At 42.7% G+C, this 14,669-nt stretch overlaps 1 protein-coding gene across 1 annotated transcript in view; it reads left to right on the top strand.

The window, feature by feature from the left end:
- Positions 1-14,669, top strand: part of SLC9A2 (solute carrier family 9 member A2) — a 36,868-nt gene that overhangs the window by 17,417 nt on the left and 4,782 nt on the right. The window contains exons 4-11 of the mRNA XM_048857358.2: positions 2,915-3,132; positions 4,770-4,972; positions 5,851-5,940; positions 7,238-7,308; positions 8,339-8,500; positions 9,338-9,437; positions 10,335-10,466; positions 12,509-12,599. Coding sequence (XP_048713315.2) covers positions 2,915-3,132; positions 4,770-4,972; positions 5,851-5,940; positions 7,238-7,308; positions 8,339-8,500; positions 9,338-9,437; positions 10,335-10,466; positions 12,509-12,599 — 1,067 coding nt within the window. The remainder of the gene's footprint in view (positions 1-2,914; positions 3,133-4,769; positions 4,973-5,850; positions 5,941-7,237; positions 7,309-8,338; positions 8,501-9,337; positions 9,438-10,334; positions 10,467-12,508; positions 12,600-14,669) is intronic.

The following is a 14,669-nucleotide window of genomic DNA, read 5'->3' as shown; positions in this document are numbered from 1 at the left end:
AGTTTTACTCAACACTGCATAAAAGCACTGGGGAGACAATGAGGAGATATTGACACAATCCTCACCAATGTCAAACTCATGCTCAGCACAGATGAGGGCCAGGGGATGCAAAGGTAACTCTAAACCAGCTTTATTCCTCCTCCATCCTAAACTTGTCCAGGGACAGGGACAGGCCTCAAAGCACATTAGAGGAGCCAAATGGCTGCTCCAGATTGCACTGACTGGTCTCTGTTTCATTAGCAATAAGTGAGCCTGCAGGAAGACAGCATTGTAGGAAAGAGATTGTTATTAAGCATGCTGGGGCCAGTATTGCACAATGAGGATCTGCTGTGTAAGTGGTAATGGCCTAGCCTAGCCCTAGCCCCACCCAACTTGCATTTTTGGGCACCTGTTTCTTCACCAAACTCATTCCCTCCTAAAACCTGACCCTCTTTTCCCAGTTCCACTCATCATACTGCACTCTCTTGGGGACCATTCCGCTAGTCAGGGATCAGCAGAGCACACAGCTCCAGCCCTGCCTGCCAGAAGGAGAGGGAAGAGTTGGATTCCCCCCCGACTGGGGTAAGACTCATCAGTCACTGATGGCTCTGGCTGTGCCAAGGGATCCTAGAAGAGTCAAGGACTTAATATAATCAGCTATTAGTTTTTCTCATCCAGAGCAAACAACACTGTCTCCCAGTATCTGAAGGAAATTGGAACCTGGACAAAAGATCGAGCTAAATCAGGAAATGATAGAAGCAGTTTTAGTAGGAGACGGTAACATTTTGAGAAAGTGTCAGCAACTACAACCTCAACTTCTCCCATTGTCATCTTCCCACAGCTGCTCAAAGTAGTGCATTATTCTGAAGTCACTTTGGACTCACTGCTGACTTTGGATGCACAAATAGGATCTATCACCAGAAATGCCTTCTTCCCTCTTTGGTGTTCAAGGACATTTAGTTTGCTCTTTCCACGAGAAGACAGTCCTAGTCCTGGTTATCCTGTAGTGCCACCTCCAGACTGGACGACTGCAGCATACTATGGAGCACATACTGTCTCATTGTGTTTGTACCTTGCATTGGCTCTCCTTTCAATTTTGGATGTGTATAACAATGCTGATTCAGATCTCTAGAGCCCTCAATGGGTTTGGCCTGACCTTTCTCTATGAGTGCCACTTCTTCCGTGCCCCAGAGGGGCGGTTATGACTGACAGGGATGATAAGGCTGTCTCAAAGGTGGGACTCTGTGACGAGGGGCTGAACATTCTCAGCTGAGTGCCCTCTGCCCTGAAAGTCTCCAACAGACAGACAAGAGGCATCATCCTACTGGAGAACAGAAAACCATGTCCCAAATACCAGAAGAGTATAGGTCCAAGTTTAGCCTGAATTTTCTGTGACTCTGAGTGTTGTAACACACATGTCAAACATATAAGGAATTGAATTATGGTCGCATGCTGGGATGTGCAGCTTTAGTACAGGCTATTTTTCAGGGTCCACATGCAGAAAGGCAAAATGGATACATGTCTTTCCATCTCTATCTGCAAACCACTGGGCTTCATGTGCTTTGACCAAAAACTCTTATGCAGGTTTATATGAAGCCAGTTTTTAATTGGGAAATCAGCAAAGAGCTGTATTGGTGGTAGAATATCCCCTTAAGCACAGTGGGGACAGCTGTTTGACAATCTCAGCTAGGGATCATGCTCTCAGCACACACACTTGAGGTAAATTCTTAGTCACTTAGCTTCCTACACTTATGTCCATCTATTTGGACATCACTGTGCCTGCTCATAAATTGGTTGCAATATTCCATTATGACATAAGTGCTGTGCGACTAAAGGTTTAGTTGAGCAGCCTGCTGAATACTGAAGGGACAGTACCATCTGAAAACTGGAAGACACCAGGGATACATCTACACAGCAAACAACACCCTGCATCAGCCAGTCTCAGAGCGTGGATCAGCTTACTTGGTCTCACGGGGCTTGTGCTGCAGCACTAAAAATAATAGTTTTCAGAGTAGCAGCCTTGTTAGTCTGTATTCGCAAAAAGAAAAGGAGGACTTGTGGCACCTTAGAGGCTAACAAATTTATTTGAGCATAAGCTTTCTTGAGCTACAGCTCACTTCATCACTTCACTTCAGTTTTTCCACTGCATGCATCCGATGAAGTGGGCTGTAGCTCACGAAAGCTTATGCTCAAATAAATTTGTTATTCTCTAAGGTACCACAAGTACTCCTTTTCTTTTTGCAAAGACAGACTAACATGGCTGCTATTCTGAAACGTTAAGATCTTTTTGAGATTTTTACCCAAGGCCCCTGTTTCAGAGTCAGTCCATGAACAGAAATAGATTATTATACTGAGTTATGACCATCATGGACAAGGACATAGAAATACCTGTTATCAGAGGACACGGAGGAATAAGGGAGAAATACGGATGTTGTTCTTTAATAGAGAGAAACTACTAGGTCCTTGGCTCTTGCTGTCTATGTCTGTCTTAGTAAGCTTTGCTTCCTCCCTCATATGTTGGATGGTTGTGATGAGCATCCCCATTTCAGTCACTCATGCTGGCAACATACGTATGCTGAAGGACAGGTGTGATGTCTTGCTTTGTGTTTCTTTGAAGGGGTTGTTTTGAAAACTCACCATTAGAATCTTGAGTGACCCTGCAGAGGGCCTTTCATTTTAGCTGTGTGGATCAGCCTGTGAGAAAAGATTCTCCAAACTAATACTTCTTTAGAAAACACATCTCTGTGAAAAAAAACCCTCGATAAATACATTCTACATATATAATTGAAAATAGGTAATTGGTAGAATTAATTATGCTTTTTATTTAAGAGACGACCAATATCGAAGGGAGTCCTTCCTAGCTGAACATTGCAATAGGGTTCTCTTTAGATGAGTGGGTTTAAAAAATAAACTAAATGCTAGTTTAACTTTGCAGGATAACAGCTTGTGCCATGACCATGAATAAGTATGTGGAGGAGAATGTTTCCCAGAAGTCCTACACAACCATAAAGTATTTCATGAAGATGCTGAGCAGTGTCAGTGAGACCCTGATCTTTATTTTCATGGGAGTGTCCACGGTTGGAAAAAACCATGAATGGAATTGGGCCTTTGTTAGCTTCACCCTCCTCTTCTGTTTGATCTGGCGTGCACTGGGTAAGAAAGTCTTGACATGCAACTTTGTTCTTGAGCATTCTTTACAAGTGAAACGTGCATTTAGGCACCTAAATCTCAGAATCAGGCCCTACCGGGATTCACAAGCCCCACCCCCCTCAGCTGCCACCAAACCCTATAGGTGTCAAACTTGCTCAGTGCCTGCGTTTTTGCATTAAAAGTTCTGTAGACACCCATGTTTCCACCTCTGCACATGCGCACTGCAGCCTCACGTTAGGTGTCTGTATGCCTAAACTCCGGAGTAATGCACAAACCAGAGGAGGATAGGTGCTTCTCCACCTAACTCTCCTGCAGGCCCAATCCGGTCTGCTTACTGAATCGGGCCTCACACAAAATGGGGGGAGGAGGAAAAGGAGGAGAAGCTCCCTCATAACCTTTAGCCCAGTGGCTAGGGTACTCATCTGGGATGTGGGAGATGTCCAGCTTAAGTCCCCTCTGTCCCTGAGAGGAGAAGGGATTAGAACAGGGATCCCCTGGCTCTCAGGGGAGTGTTCTAACCACTGGCTGTGGGGTATTCTGATGTGGGGCTTAGTTTCTCCTGTTGAAGCTGTTCCACTGTGGATAAATAGTTAAAGGGTCATTGGGCCAGAGAGAGTGAAAGCACAAGAGCTGACAATTGCTCAGTTATAGTCTGGTGTTTAGGACACCTAGTGTCCACCAGGGACGGGGGAGACCCAAGGTCCTCTCCTTCTCCTTCAGTACCTCTTTAATGATATGGAACAGTGGAACAGCTTCAACAGAAGAGTGAGGGAACCCCCGTATCAGAATGTCCCATAGCCCAGTGACTAGGGTACTCACCTGAGAAGTGGCAGATCCCCTTTTCCCCCTCAAGGGGAGGGAGGACTTGAAACAGGGGTCTTGCACATCCCAGGTGAGTATTGTGCCACTGAACTAAAAGCTACGTGGGAGCTCCTCTTTCTTCTCCCCTCTGGCTTCTTGCAGAAAACAACATAGGAATTTAATTTCAAGGGAGTTCACAGCTGAGAATCCAAAGCAGAGGGAGGTTCCTCTATCCAATGTGGATTTAGGTGTCTAACTCTTTGAGCTTGAGAAGGGTGGGGTTTAGGACACAACCCTCTCCTCAGCATCTCCCACAGGCTAGCTTGGCTGGGGAACTGACTGTGAATGCTGGTGATTTCTAGTTGTCTAACAGTTAGGTGTTGTGACACACAGCACCACTATGGCTAAGTTCCTTTGTGAATCTAGCTCTTAGGAGTTTAACTGAGCTCCCATAGACTCCCATAGGTGGGAATTAGGCACCTAACCAGCTTTCATGCTTATATAAATTTCACCGGGTGGACCTAGGTGCCTAAATAGTTTTGTAAATCTGGTCCTTAGGAGCTAAAGCCCATTCATTTTCAATGAGACTTAGCCACCGGAGTGCTTAAGTCACTTTTGAAGATAGGACTTGGGCTCCTAAGTCTCTTAGGAACTTTTGAAAATGTTACCAACATTTTAAATTAAAAATCTCTCAATCTGGTAAACAGACATTTCCTTTCTTAAAAAAAACAAAACAAAAACAAATAAACTCTGTGTCATAAAAATAAACATCAGTAATGATGAGGCTTTGCATGTCACCTCAATTTTCCCTAAGACTATTGTCTTCATCCTTTCCTCAGGTGTTTTTGTTTTGACTCAGATCATTAACGTGTTCCGGACAATTCCTCTAACTTTTAAGGACCAGTTCATTATTGCCTATGGAGGTCTCCGAGGAGCCATCTGTTTTTCTCTTGTCTTTCTGCTTCCTGCTGCTGTGATCCCCAGAAAGAAATTGTTCATTACTGCTACTATTGTGGTGATATTCTTTACCGTTTTCATTCAGGTGAGAACTCTCCTCCTGTCAGGTTTTGTTTCCCAGATGTTTTGTGAAGAAGCATTTGAGAAGAAAATCAAAATGTTTAATCTGCCTGAATGAGCCTTTTTCGGAGGGTTTTGTCACATGACCATACCTAAAAATGCAGTGTAGCCAGCAGCTAGGCAGCAAAGGTGTGTCAGGTATTTATTAACAGCTTATGTTAATGTGTAAGTAGCATTAATATAAAAAGAAGACATTTCCTCCATAAGTAAATGTTAAAAGCCAACACAGCATGTTGGGCAAGTCAGAAGTTGGTGCCTTCTCTTAAAATAACCAACTGAGGATAAATACTAACCAGAAATTCCACTGTCACCTACTCTTGGATATTAATTTCCATATTACTATTTAGTCAGCCCTGAATTTTAATTTCTAAAACAATAGCTGATGGAGAATGTAACAAATCTGTGTTTGAATTATGAAAGATTTGCTTCTGGTTTCAAAAGCTGATTGTTTTTCTTCATCGCGGAATTCTTGAAAAACTTTTACTGGAAAAAAATGGTTGCCGTTAGCAAGTGCCATGTCACTAATAGGATTTGTCAGATGAATGCATCCTTTTTTTATGGACATCAATCCTAGTTTGGAGATTCCCTTCATTTCTGATTTGCTAGTGGGGACTGTGTTATGTGAGAGAGCACTTTGCCGACTAAATGCAACACTTGCTAATTACAGGGGTGAATTCATATTTGAAACTACTGTACCATACTTGTCTTTGAGGAGCCATGAGGACCCTCAGGCTGGTTGTCACAGTTTTGACTGAAAAAAAAGAAGGCATATGATTGAAATGTATGTCTCTATTCCTTTATGTCTATGAGTAAACAAGGATTTTTTTTCTGTTTTCTGTACAGGGAATAACAATTCGCCCACTGGTGGAGTTTCTTGATGTTAAAAGATCGAATAAAAAGCAGCCAGCTGTCAGTGAAGAAATTTACAGTCGGGTATGCCATAACTTCAGCATTATAGGGTGAAATCCTGGCTCTATTGCAGGCAATTGCAAAGCTCCCATTGACTTCAGTAGGACCAGATTTGACCTGTAATAAGCCTGTGCCACAAGGAGATAAACTTTCTTTTATATATATATTAGCCTTTGGATTGTTCATTTTCTAAATTGTTGATCTGCTGTGCTAAAATTACATTCCTTTTACTCTTTATATATGAATTTGCTGCAGTTTTAGGACTTGCCTATGCTAGAACAGTGGCACATGTTTAACTAAACTGATATTAACTTCAACTAGTGAAACCAGTGCAAACCCTAATGTAGATACACTTAAACACGTTTAACCCTACCTTACATCAATTTCTCTCTGAATCTAAGATACATACTCCCATAGTTAGGTGCCTAAATACATTTGTGAATCCCACGCTGGCTGCATCACAATTTGTAACGTATTTACCCACAGCACACCTCGGAGCAGTAGAGAAGTGCTATTATCTCCATTTTACAGATGGAAAACTGAAGCACAGAGTGATGAAGGCTCAGATCCTCAAAGGTGTTCAGGTACCTAACTCCAGTTGATTTCAGTGGAATTCAGGAGCCTAATGCTTTTAAGGGCCTAAGCCTGATGATATGTCTACACTGCATCTAGGAGCGAGCCTCTGAGCCCAAGTCCACAGACCTGTGTTAGCGGGGATCACATTAGTATACTAAAATAGCCGTGTAGACTTTGCTGCTGGGGCTGGAGCTCAGGCTCTTAAGCCTCTCCCACACACCCCAGTTTGAGAGCCCAAGTTACAACATCAAAGCAACGTCTACACCGTTATTTTTATATACGCTAGCATGAATCCCGCTAACAAAAATCTGTGCCCCTGGGCTGTGAGGCTTGCTCCCAGATGCAATGTAGATGTACCTTAAGTGACTTGCCCCAAGGTCACACAGGAAGTTTGTGGTGGAGTAGGACATTGAAGCCAGGTCTCCTGAGTCCTAGGCCAGTGCCCGAAGCACTCGACAATCCTTCCAGTCAACCTAAAGCAATTTCAACACAGACTAAATTGGTTTAAGTGCATCTATTAACCCTTGCAGTCCCTTCTAACCCTGTGGTTCTATGATTCTACTTTACAGATTTGCACTGTTTTAACTCGATTGACTTTTGAATTGATTGAGTTAAACTGGTGCAACTTTTCTAATATAGACAAGACTTCAGTGATTTAACTAAGCTATTGTTAAAATGTCATATCTAAGAGCAAGCTAAATGATGTCTGTGGGAATTCATAATGAATCTGTATTTTTGCCTTTAGTTCTTTGATCATGTGAAGACGGGAATTGAAGATGTGTGCGGACACTGGGGTCACAACTTTTGGAAAGATAAGTAAGAATGTTATTTAAAACTCTTCACTGTAGAAGGGAGACTAAGTTGACTGAGTGGATGAGCTGGCCCACCAACTGCAAAAGCAGCCAGTCAGGCAGCAGATTGACGCCTCAGGGTTTTACTCCTGTTTGCTTTGGTTTTAGCATGCGTGGGTTACACCCTGAGACAAAACAGTTTTACAAAACTACAGGAAAACAGAACAAAACCCTAAGGCAAGGTAAAAAACCCAGCCCTCTGACCCATGGCTGTGGAATTCCATCACCTCACACTTTTCGTTCCCCATTTCTGGCTGTTTTTGCAATGTTTTCTGTATGGTTTTTGAGAGTCTGTCTAAACCTGTAGTCCCCAGCCTGCTTTGCTATTCCAGCCTGTATGGCTTTGTAATGTTGAAGCACAGGGTTAGCTCCTTGCTTGGTGGAAACCAGTCAGAATCCTTTGGCTCTTATCACAGGAAGACTCAGGAACTAGTTGACTTTGAGGTGCCTGAAAGAGTTGAATATCTGAACAGCGGATTGTCTGTTGCCCGGTTCTGGATGGTTTTATTTCAAACTTAGTAAGGAGAAGGAGGATCAATAGTGGTTCAGTAAGCATCCAATTGCTGCACTAGAGGCAAGAACTTCTAACAAATTTGAATGTTCTTTTTCAGGGGGCCATTAAAAGTTCAGAGCATGAAAGGCAGTGAGTTCAAGCCAAGGCCTTTTTGTAGCTATTACAGTAATATTTACTGCTCCCTTTGTCTTTTAGGCAAATGGCTAATTAAAAATAATAATTGTCAATAAGCCAACACAATTAAAAGCTAAAGGTCACTGTTAGAGGATGAATGTATGAGCCCAAACATAGGCCAGTCCCAGCAAAAAGAAAGATTTACTTGATCCTTGATTACCTCATTCAATGATATTTGATAGACATGCCAGAAATCCATCCTGCAGGGAGTAACCTCCATCCCCATCGCTGCAGCCATGGAATATTTGCTTTCCCAAACTATTTGTAACAGAATCTAACTGGTCGGGTTGGTTTGCCTCCCCCACAGGTTTAAAAAATTTGACAATAAGTTCCTGCGGAGACTTCTAATCCGGGAGAACCAGCCCAAATCAAGCATTGTTTCCCTGTATAAGAAGCTGGAAATCAAACACGCCATTGAGATGGCAGAAAGTGGGATGATAAGTACAGTCCCATCCTCAGATTCTCTCAAGTGAGTAAAGCCAGTGTGGATAAACCTCCATGTAGGTGTGTGGGTTTATTATACTACACCATTTGTGTACAGGGATCATCTCTTCTTTAAGGCTGGTATCCTAGTGTTGCCTGACACTGACTGTGCAATTACCATTTTCCCCACAATGAATCTGAAATGAATACTATCAGCGAGAGAGATGGCTGTAGCTTTGGGGTCGCTTGGGCACTGCCCCACTAAGAGAAGTGAAGGGATTCATTGTTGCTCAGTTTCACCTTCAGCCCACAGAGACTGAAGGTGACCTTTGCTCTTTCAGGTTGGAGAGCCTTATGGCACAAGTATCCCAGAGTGCAGCACATTCCCATAGGGAGCTGAGTCTAACTTTTGGGACAGTGCCTGGTCTTCTGAAAGCAGCTGGTACAGCCATGGCCGGATTTAGGGGCAGGCGACCACCCGGGGTGCTGGGCTTGGGGGCGCTGGGCTCAGGTTGCTGTAAGTTATTCAGAAGTTTAACAAATTGGGGTGGGTGGGTGTGTGTGGGGTCCATTTAGTCTAGGGCCAGCCCTGGGTACAGCAGCTGGAAAGGAGGTTTCGGGGCACTTTGAAAAGTACCTCAATCAAATCTGTAGTTTAATCCAACCTGTATAGAATTTTGAGAGAGCATGACATTTTTGGGTGAGTTTTGAACTTTGAGTCAGGATTACACCTTCATCTTGTAAAAAAAAAAAAAAAAAATCCCCCCTCCCATGTAAAATGTTATTTTTATCTCTAAGGAAGAAAATTGGTAATTTTAATTTGTATGATCAGGTATTAAGCATTTCTCTCTCTCGCTCTCTTTTTTTTTCTACTTTGCAACAGTGACTATCTGTTGGAAGATAAAGTAAGGCCGCTTTCCCCTGCTGAAATGGATAATATGCGAGAAATATTAACAAAGAATCTCTATCAAATACGACATCGAGTAAGGGTGAAGTTATACTTAATAGAATGTCCCACATCAGTTTTGAATGTAAAAGTTATCTGTAAAATCCATTCTCAGACCAGATTCTCAGCTGATGAAAATCAGTGGAGCTCCATTTGGATTTATGCCACTTGAGGATCTGTCTCTTTTATGTTCACAATAAGCCATAAGGGCTTTACTGGTGTTTATACCTTTGTATGGCTGCTAAATATTATTGTTACATTACATCCAGCTTATTTACTTTACTTTTGAAGGGTCATGTGCACATAGCCCCATGAAACCAAACTCCAGTTTTGTCCCAGTTCTGTCATGCCAGTGTTTTGGTCAGCTCTTGATGTGAGACTGCTCTGCTCATTTTCAGTGGTTGTGCGGTTGTTTCTATTGAGAGTACGAATTGATGAGCTGAGAAAGTCGTGAACTAAAAGCAAAAAGGACACGGTACTTACACCCTCCTGTGGCTAAAATGGCTCCTGTGTCTGTGTTTTTGGAAGGTGTTCAAATGAGGAGCTGGCTGGAGCTGAAAATATTCTCCCCCTTTGGTGACTGATCTTATCACCTTCAAACGAGTGTCCTCAATTGACACATTGAATGAGCTAGTGTGAGTCTGGCATAAACACTGTATGAAGCCATTTCCCCCCAATTCTTTTTCATGATAAATATTGGCAGATTTAACAAAGGCAGGTGCCGAACAGAACGCCTGCGGAACAGATGACTAAAGAAACATTGACCTAATCACTCAGATTGTTCTTAATCAATGTTTAATGTGATTTGGTTTGCAAGATATTTGTGACACTTAATAGAACATTAAAGCAAAGAGTGCACTTTGTGCTGTTTGTAAATCTTCAATGCATTTGCCATTGTGCTTCTGAAAATGTTACCACTGCCTTTATTTTTCAGACAATGTCATATAACAGACACAGCCTGGCTGCAGATGCAAGTGAAAAACAGGCCAAAGAAATTCTTATCCGTCGCCGGCACAGCCTGAGGGAGAGTGTAAAGAAAACCTGCAGCCTGTCTAGGGACAAACCGGTATTTGCATTTTAGTATGTTTGTAGAAAAGAACTCGTCATAGCTAAATATCATGCAAAATGTCCCCCTGAAACACAGGAAAATTTGAATGTGTAAGGGAACATGTAAAAATCAGTCATTTGTAATACTGACACTTAGGCTCTGATCTTGCACCTTGTTCTGTGCACGAGCCCTGGAGCTTGTGCGAAGCCCCATTTACCTCCACAGAGTGCCATGCAGTTGCATCTGGGTGGAACATGTTGTAGGGTGAGGTTCTATTGCAGCTGTCATCTGAAATGTCCACAAAAAGAACTTCACAAACTTCATACACATAGCATGACAGACACACAGCTGTATGCTAATAGAGCCTGCTTGGCTGAGATAGACAGTGGCACTGAGGCAGAAAATCTGTCCATAGGATGCTCTGCAACAATGTAAAGAGGAGAAATTTTGACCAAGCTCAGCAGACCAACCCCCTCATTTGAAAAGTGCCAGGCGTTCTGCAATATCCACAGAGGGCATATAAAACCTCCAGCTTTGAGGAGGCACATAAAGGACCCCTCTCCCCACCAAGTAAATTGCATGGTATGCAATTTATTCTGCTTCAAATGATGTGAAGGGCTGAGTCAACCTGTACTGAAATAATCACAAACTTCCGGTCATATCTGAAAGACTAGGGGGAAAGGGTCTTCCAGCAGAGGCCACACTGGTAGCTGCTTTGAAATCAATCCATCTACCCACTTTAGGAGAATGGAAAATTAACCATTCTTTGAATATTTATTGTTGCATTCCATGGTTACTTTGTAATTACTGTACTCATTGTTACAGCTGAGATCAGAGTGACATCTGCGAGAATCACTGTATTTGGTTATCATTATTGAGGCTACCATGGCATTTCGTGTAATACTGGATCTTGTTCTGGAATCACAGTATTTTTCTGTCCCTGCAGCCATGGCTACACATTGCCTTGATCATGCAAATAACTGATTTACTAGTCAGGGATGCCAGAGAGAAATACAGGACAAAGAAATTTTGTGGGTGGGAAAAGGAACAGGGGGTCCGAGTCAGATTGTCAAAATGCACAGACAGTAAATTTTAAAATAATTTTTCTTAAATAATGCTGGATTTTTTTACTTAACCAATATGCCTTCAGCTCAGTGCTCATGCGTAGCATTGCAGTATCCAGAGGACAAATGTCTGATAGGAAACGGATTTCAATTTCAAGTTTCTTTTGGGTACACGAGTGGGATGGGTAGATAGGAAAAGGGGGCAGATTTTAAAAGTTATATAAAAAATTCTCTTGACAGTGATTCACAAACTGGATTCACTTGAGAAATTGTAGATAAAAAATTAAGAGTCCTATGCAGTAAGCTACCTACCACCAGTTGCTGAGTGTCTTCAACTCCACATGATTTTAATGGCTCAGCACCTTGCAGGAGCTAGGTCTTTAGGCCCTCCTCTTGTAAACACTTACATGTGTTTAACTCTATGCAATGAGTTGCCCCATGACCTCACTGGGATTACTCACATGTATCAAGTTACTCAGATATATAGGTGATTACAGGATCAGGGCCTAGATTTATTCCTGCTCTGAGAGTTTGTAAGCCAACTTTCAACTTTGAGCTAATTTTAATAACTAAGTAATAAAGTTCTGAACAGGGATTGTGTATAGAAAGACTTTGGGTTTTCCTACATTAGCAAAAGTGGTTAAGGAAAGGTTGGGATTAATGAACATGTAACTAACTCTGACCTATCCAGACCTTTTCTCTAGTATAGATGCATATTAATATATTTTATTTCAATTTAGCTGGCTGACATTAACCTTAGGCTTCTCATTGGGTAGGGCAGGCCTCAGCCAGCTAAACTGAGGCAAAAGATTAACCCGGGTCTGTGGTGGGAAAAGATCATGATCAACTATCATGTGTTTGCTAACCTCAGCCTAACCTTCAGCTCTTTTCCTAAAGTAGACAAACTCTTTCAGACATCTCCCTTGTGTTTCTGGTGTTCATTATGTGATATTTCACTCTACTATAATTTAACACTTCCTGCATTTATTTATACAGGCTCTCTCCAAAGCAACACGGTTTCTGTCCCTGCCTAAAGACGCTAAACTGCCAGAGAAATTACGAATAAGGAATAAAACATCTTTTAGAGGTAATGCAACATGTTCTGATACCAATGGCAGCACGGCCTACTATATGGCATATTTGGGATGGACAGACTCCCCAGATAGGGCCACATTTACCCATATGAGTAATCCTTACACGTGCAAGCCATAGCGTTCACATCAACGTGATTACTCACATGAGTAAGGACTACTTGCTTGGGTGAGGATTTGCAGGATTGTGCCCATATCCTTGCTCCTAAACTACAGATTTAGTAACTTCTTCAGTTGTTTTTGAGACCTCAGCACTATTCAGCTGAAGAGGAAGTATTTTTGTAATGTCACCTTAGAGCAGTGGTGCCCATATTTTTCCTGTCACTTTCCCCCCCAGCCAATGTTCCCTCTAATTTTTGACACGTTATTTTGTGTGCGCAAAAAATTTCTTCTGTGCAAATTTTTGAAGCTTAGAAGGAACAGTGCCCCCAACCCCCTTACCAGGAATAGAATCTGTTCACACCAACCCCCCCATTACTGCACAGTAGTCTCAGCGGAGGAGCTTGGGCTGAAGGTGGTGCTGGGGGCTGAACTGGGGGTGGAGAAGGAATAAGGGCAAAGCTGGGCGTGGAGTGGAGCTGCAGCTGGGGGCGGAGTTGGGCTGGGAGCAGCATGGGCCTGGATGGCACTCCCTTCCTGCCCCCTGTGGAAGCTGGCCCAGACCCCGCTGCATGCCCCCCTGAATGTTCCTCCGCGACTGTCTAGGTGGGGCGTGCCCCACAATTTGGGGACCACTGCCTAAGATGGTATTGTGTTACTTTGCCATTGCAAATACTGCTCTTATGGGGCTATTAAGACATGCCAGTGCTAATTACAAATTAAGATGAAATAAGTTATTGATAATTAGCTGAATTAAAGTGGCTTTTTTGCTCCAATAAAGTTTGGTGGTGGCAGAATATATTTAATTTGGGGCGAGCTAGGGGGGAATGGTGAGAACAAGAGCCTGGACCCTGTGGGTGAAATCCTGGCCCTGTGGAAGCCAGTGGGAGTTCTGCCATTGACTGCAGTGAGCCCAGGATTCCACTCTCTATATTCAGTGGGTGGGAGGAAGAGAAAAGTGGTCACATCATTTGAAAAGGGAGTCAGAAGAAACAACACAAATAAGTAAATCAGGGCAACAAAGATTTGAAAAGCAAAATATTTAGGCCTCGATTCACATGTCTTCAAAATACAAACACCTTTCCCCCATGATTCCCTTTTTCTTAATACCAAGGGATATCTGCATTTAAGGCCCAATCCTGCAAACCCTTACTCATGAGAGTAGTCCTTACATAACTACTCCCATAAAAGTGAATGAGATTTCGCATGGTAGCAGTTCTGTACCACTGAAATCAGTAAGAGATTATGATTTAGTTCAGTGGGAACAGGCACATATGAGTCAAGCCTAGTCCTGTGAGTGAAGGTTTGTAGGATCAGGCCCCTGTTGTGTTTCGGTGTCTATGACTTTCTCTGTTTATATGTTCACCATAGGGATTATCCCCTTTAAAGATTCCCCCATAAAGATGAGGTTAGATGCTAACATCTGGCCTGCTTCTCCTTTCACCCCAAACTTTGATGCTAAAAAATGAGTATCTTCTCTGCATTACAACCCATACACAGCAGATCAGAGTCATTGTCACAGGCATTAGAAAGAATGAAATCTTAGATCCACAGACTATTGTCCAAAGAGAACAACTAGTCCAAACCAGGTGAACAGTAGCCATAACCAGCGGCTAGGTCATTGAACATCTGGCAGGAGTTGGGAATAGACTGTGAGTGTCCTAACTTTGCCACTGACCTTGGGCATATCAATGTGTCTTTCTGTGCCTCAGTTTCTCAATCTGCAAAATGGGGATACTACTTACTCTCTTTTGCAAAGTGCTTTTTGTGCTATAAATGAAGCACTATTAACAAGCTGAGTGTTACTATGGCAACTGGCTCAGAATGCTGGTCAGTGAATGAATTTGACTCCCTCTGGGTGATGTGTCTTTCTGGACATTGTAGTGTATTTCTGTCAAGGTTCCTCCCCCACTCTGAACTCTAGGGTACAGATGTGGGGACCTGCATGAAAAAACCTCCTAAGCTTA

This window comes from Caretta caretta, chromosome 1 (assembly GCF_965140235.1).
Source record: "Caretta caretta isolate rCarCar2 chromosome 1, rCarCar1.hap1, whole genome shotgun sequence".
Classification (NCBI taxonomy): Eukaryota; Metazoa; Chordata; order Testudines; family Cheloniidae; genus Caretta; species Caretta caretta.
This window is presented reverse-complemented; position numbering and strand designations above follow the sequence as displayed.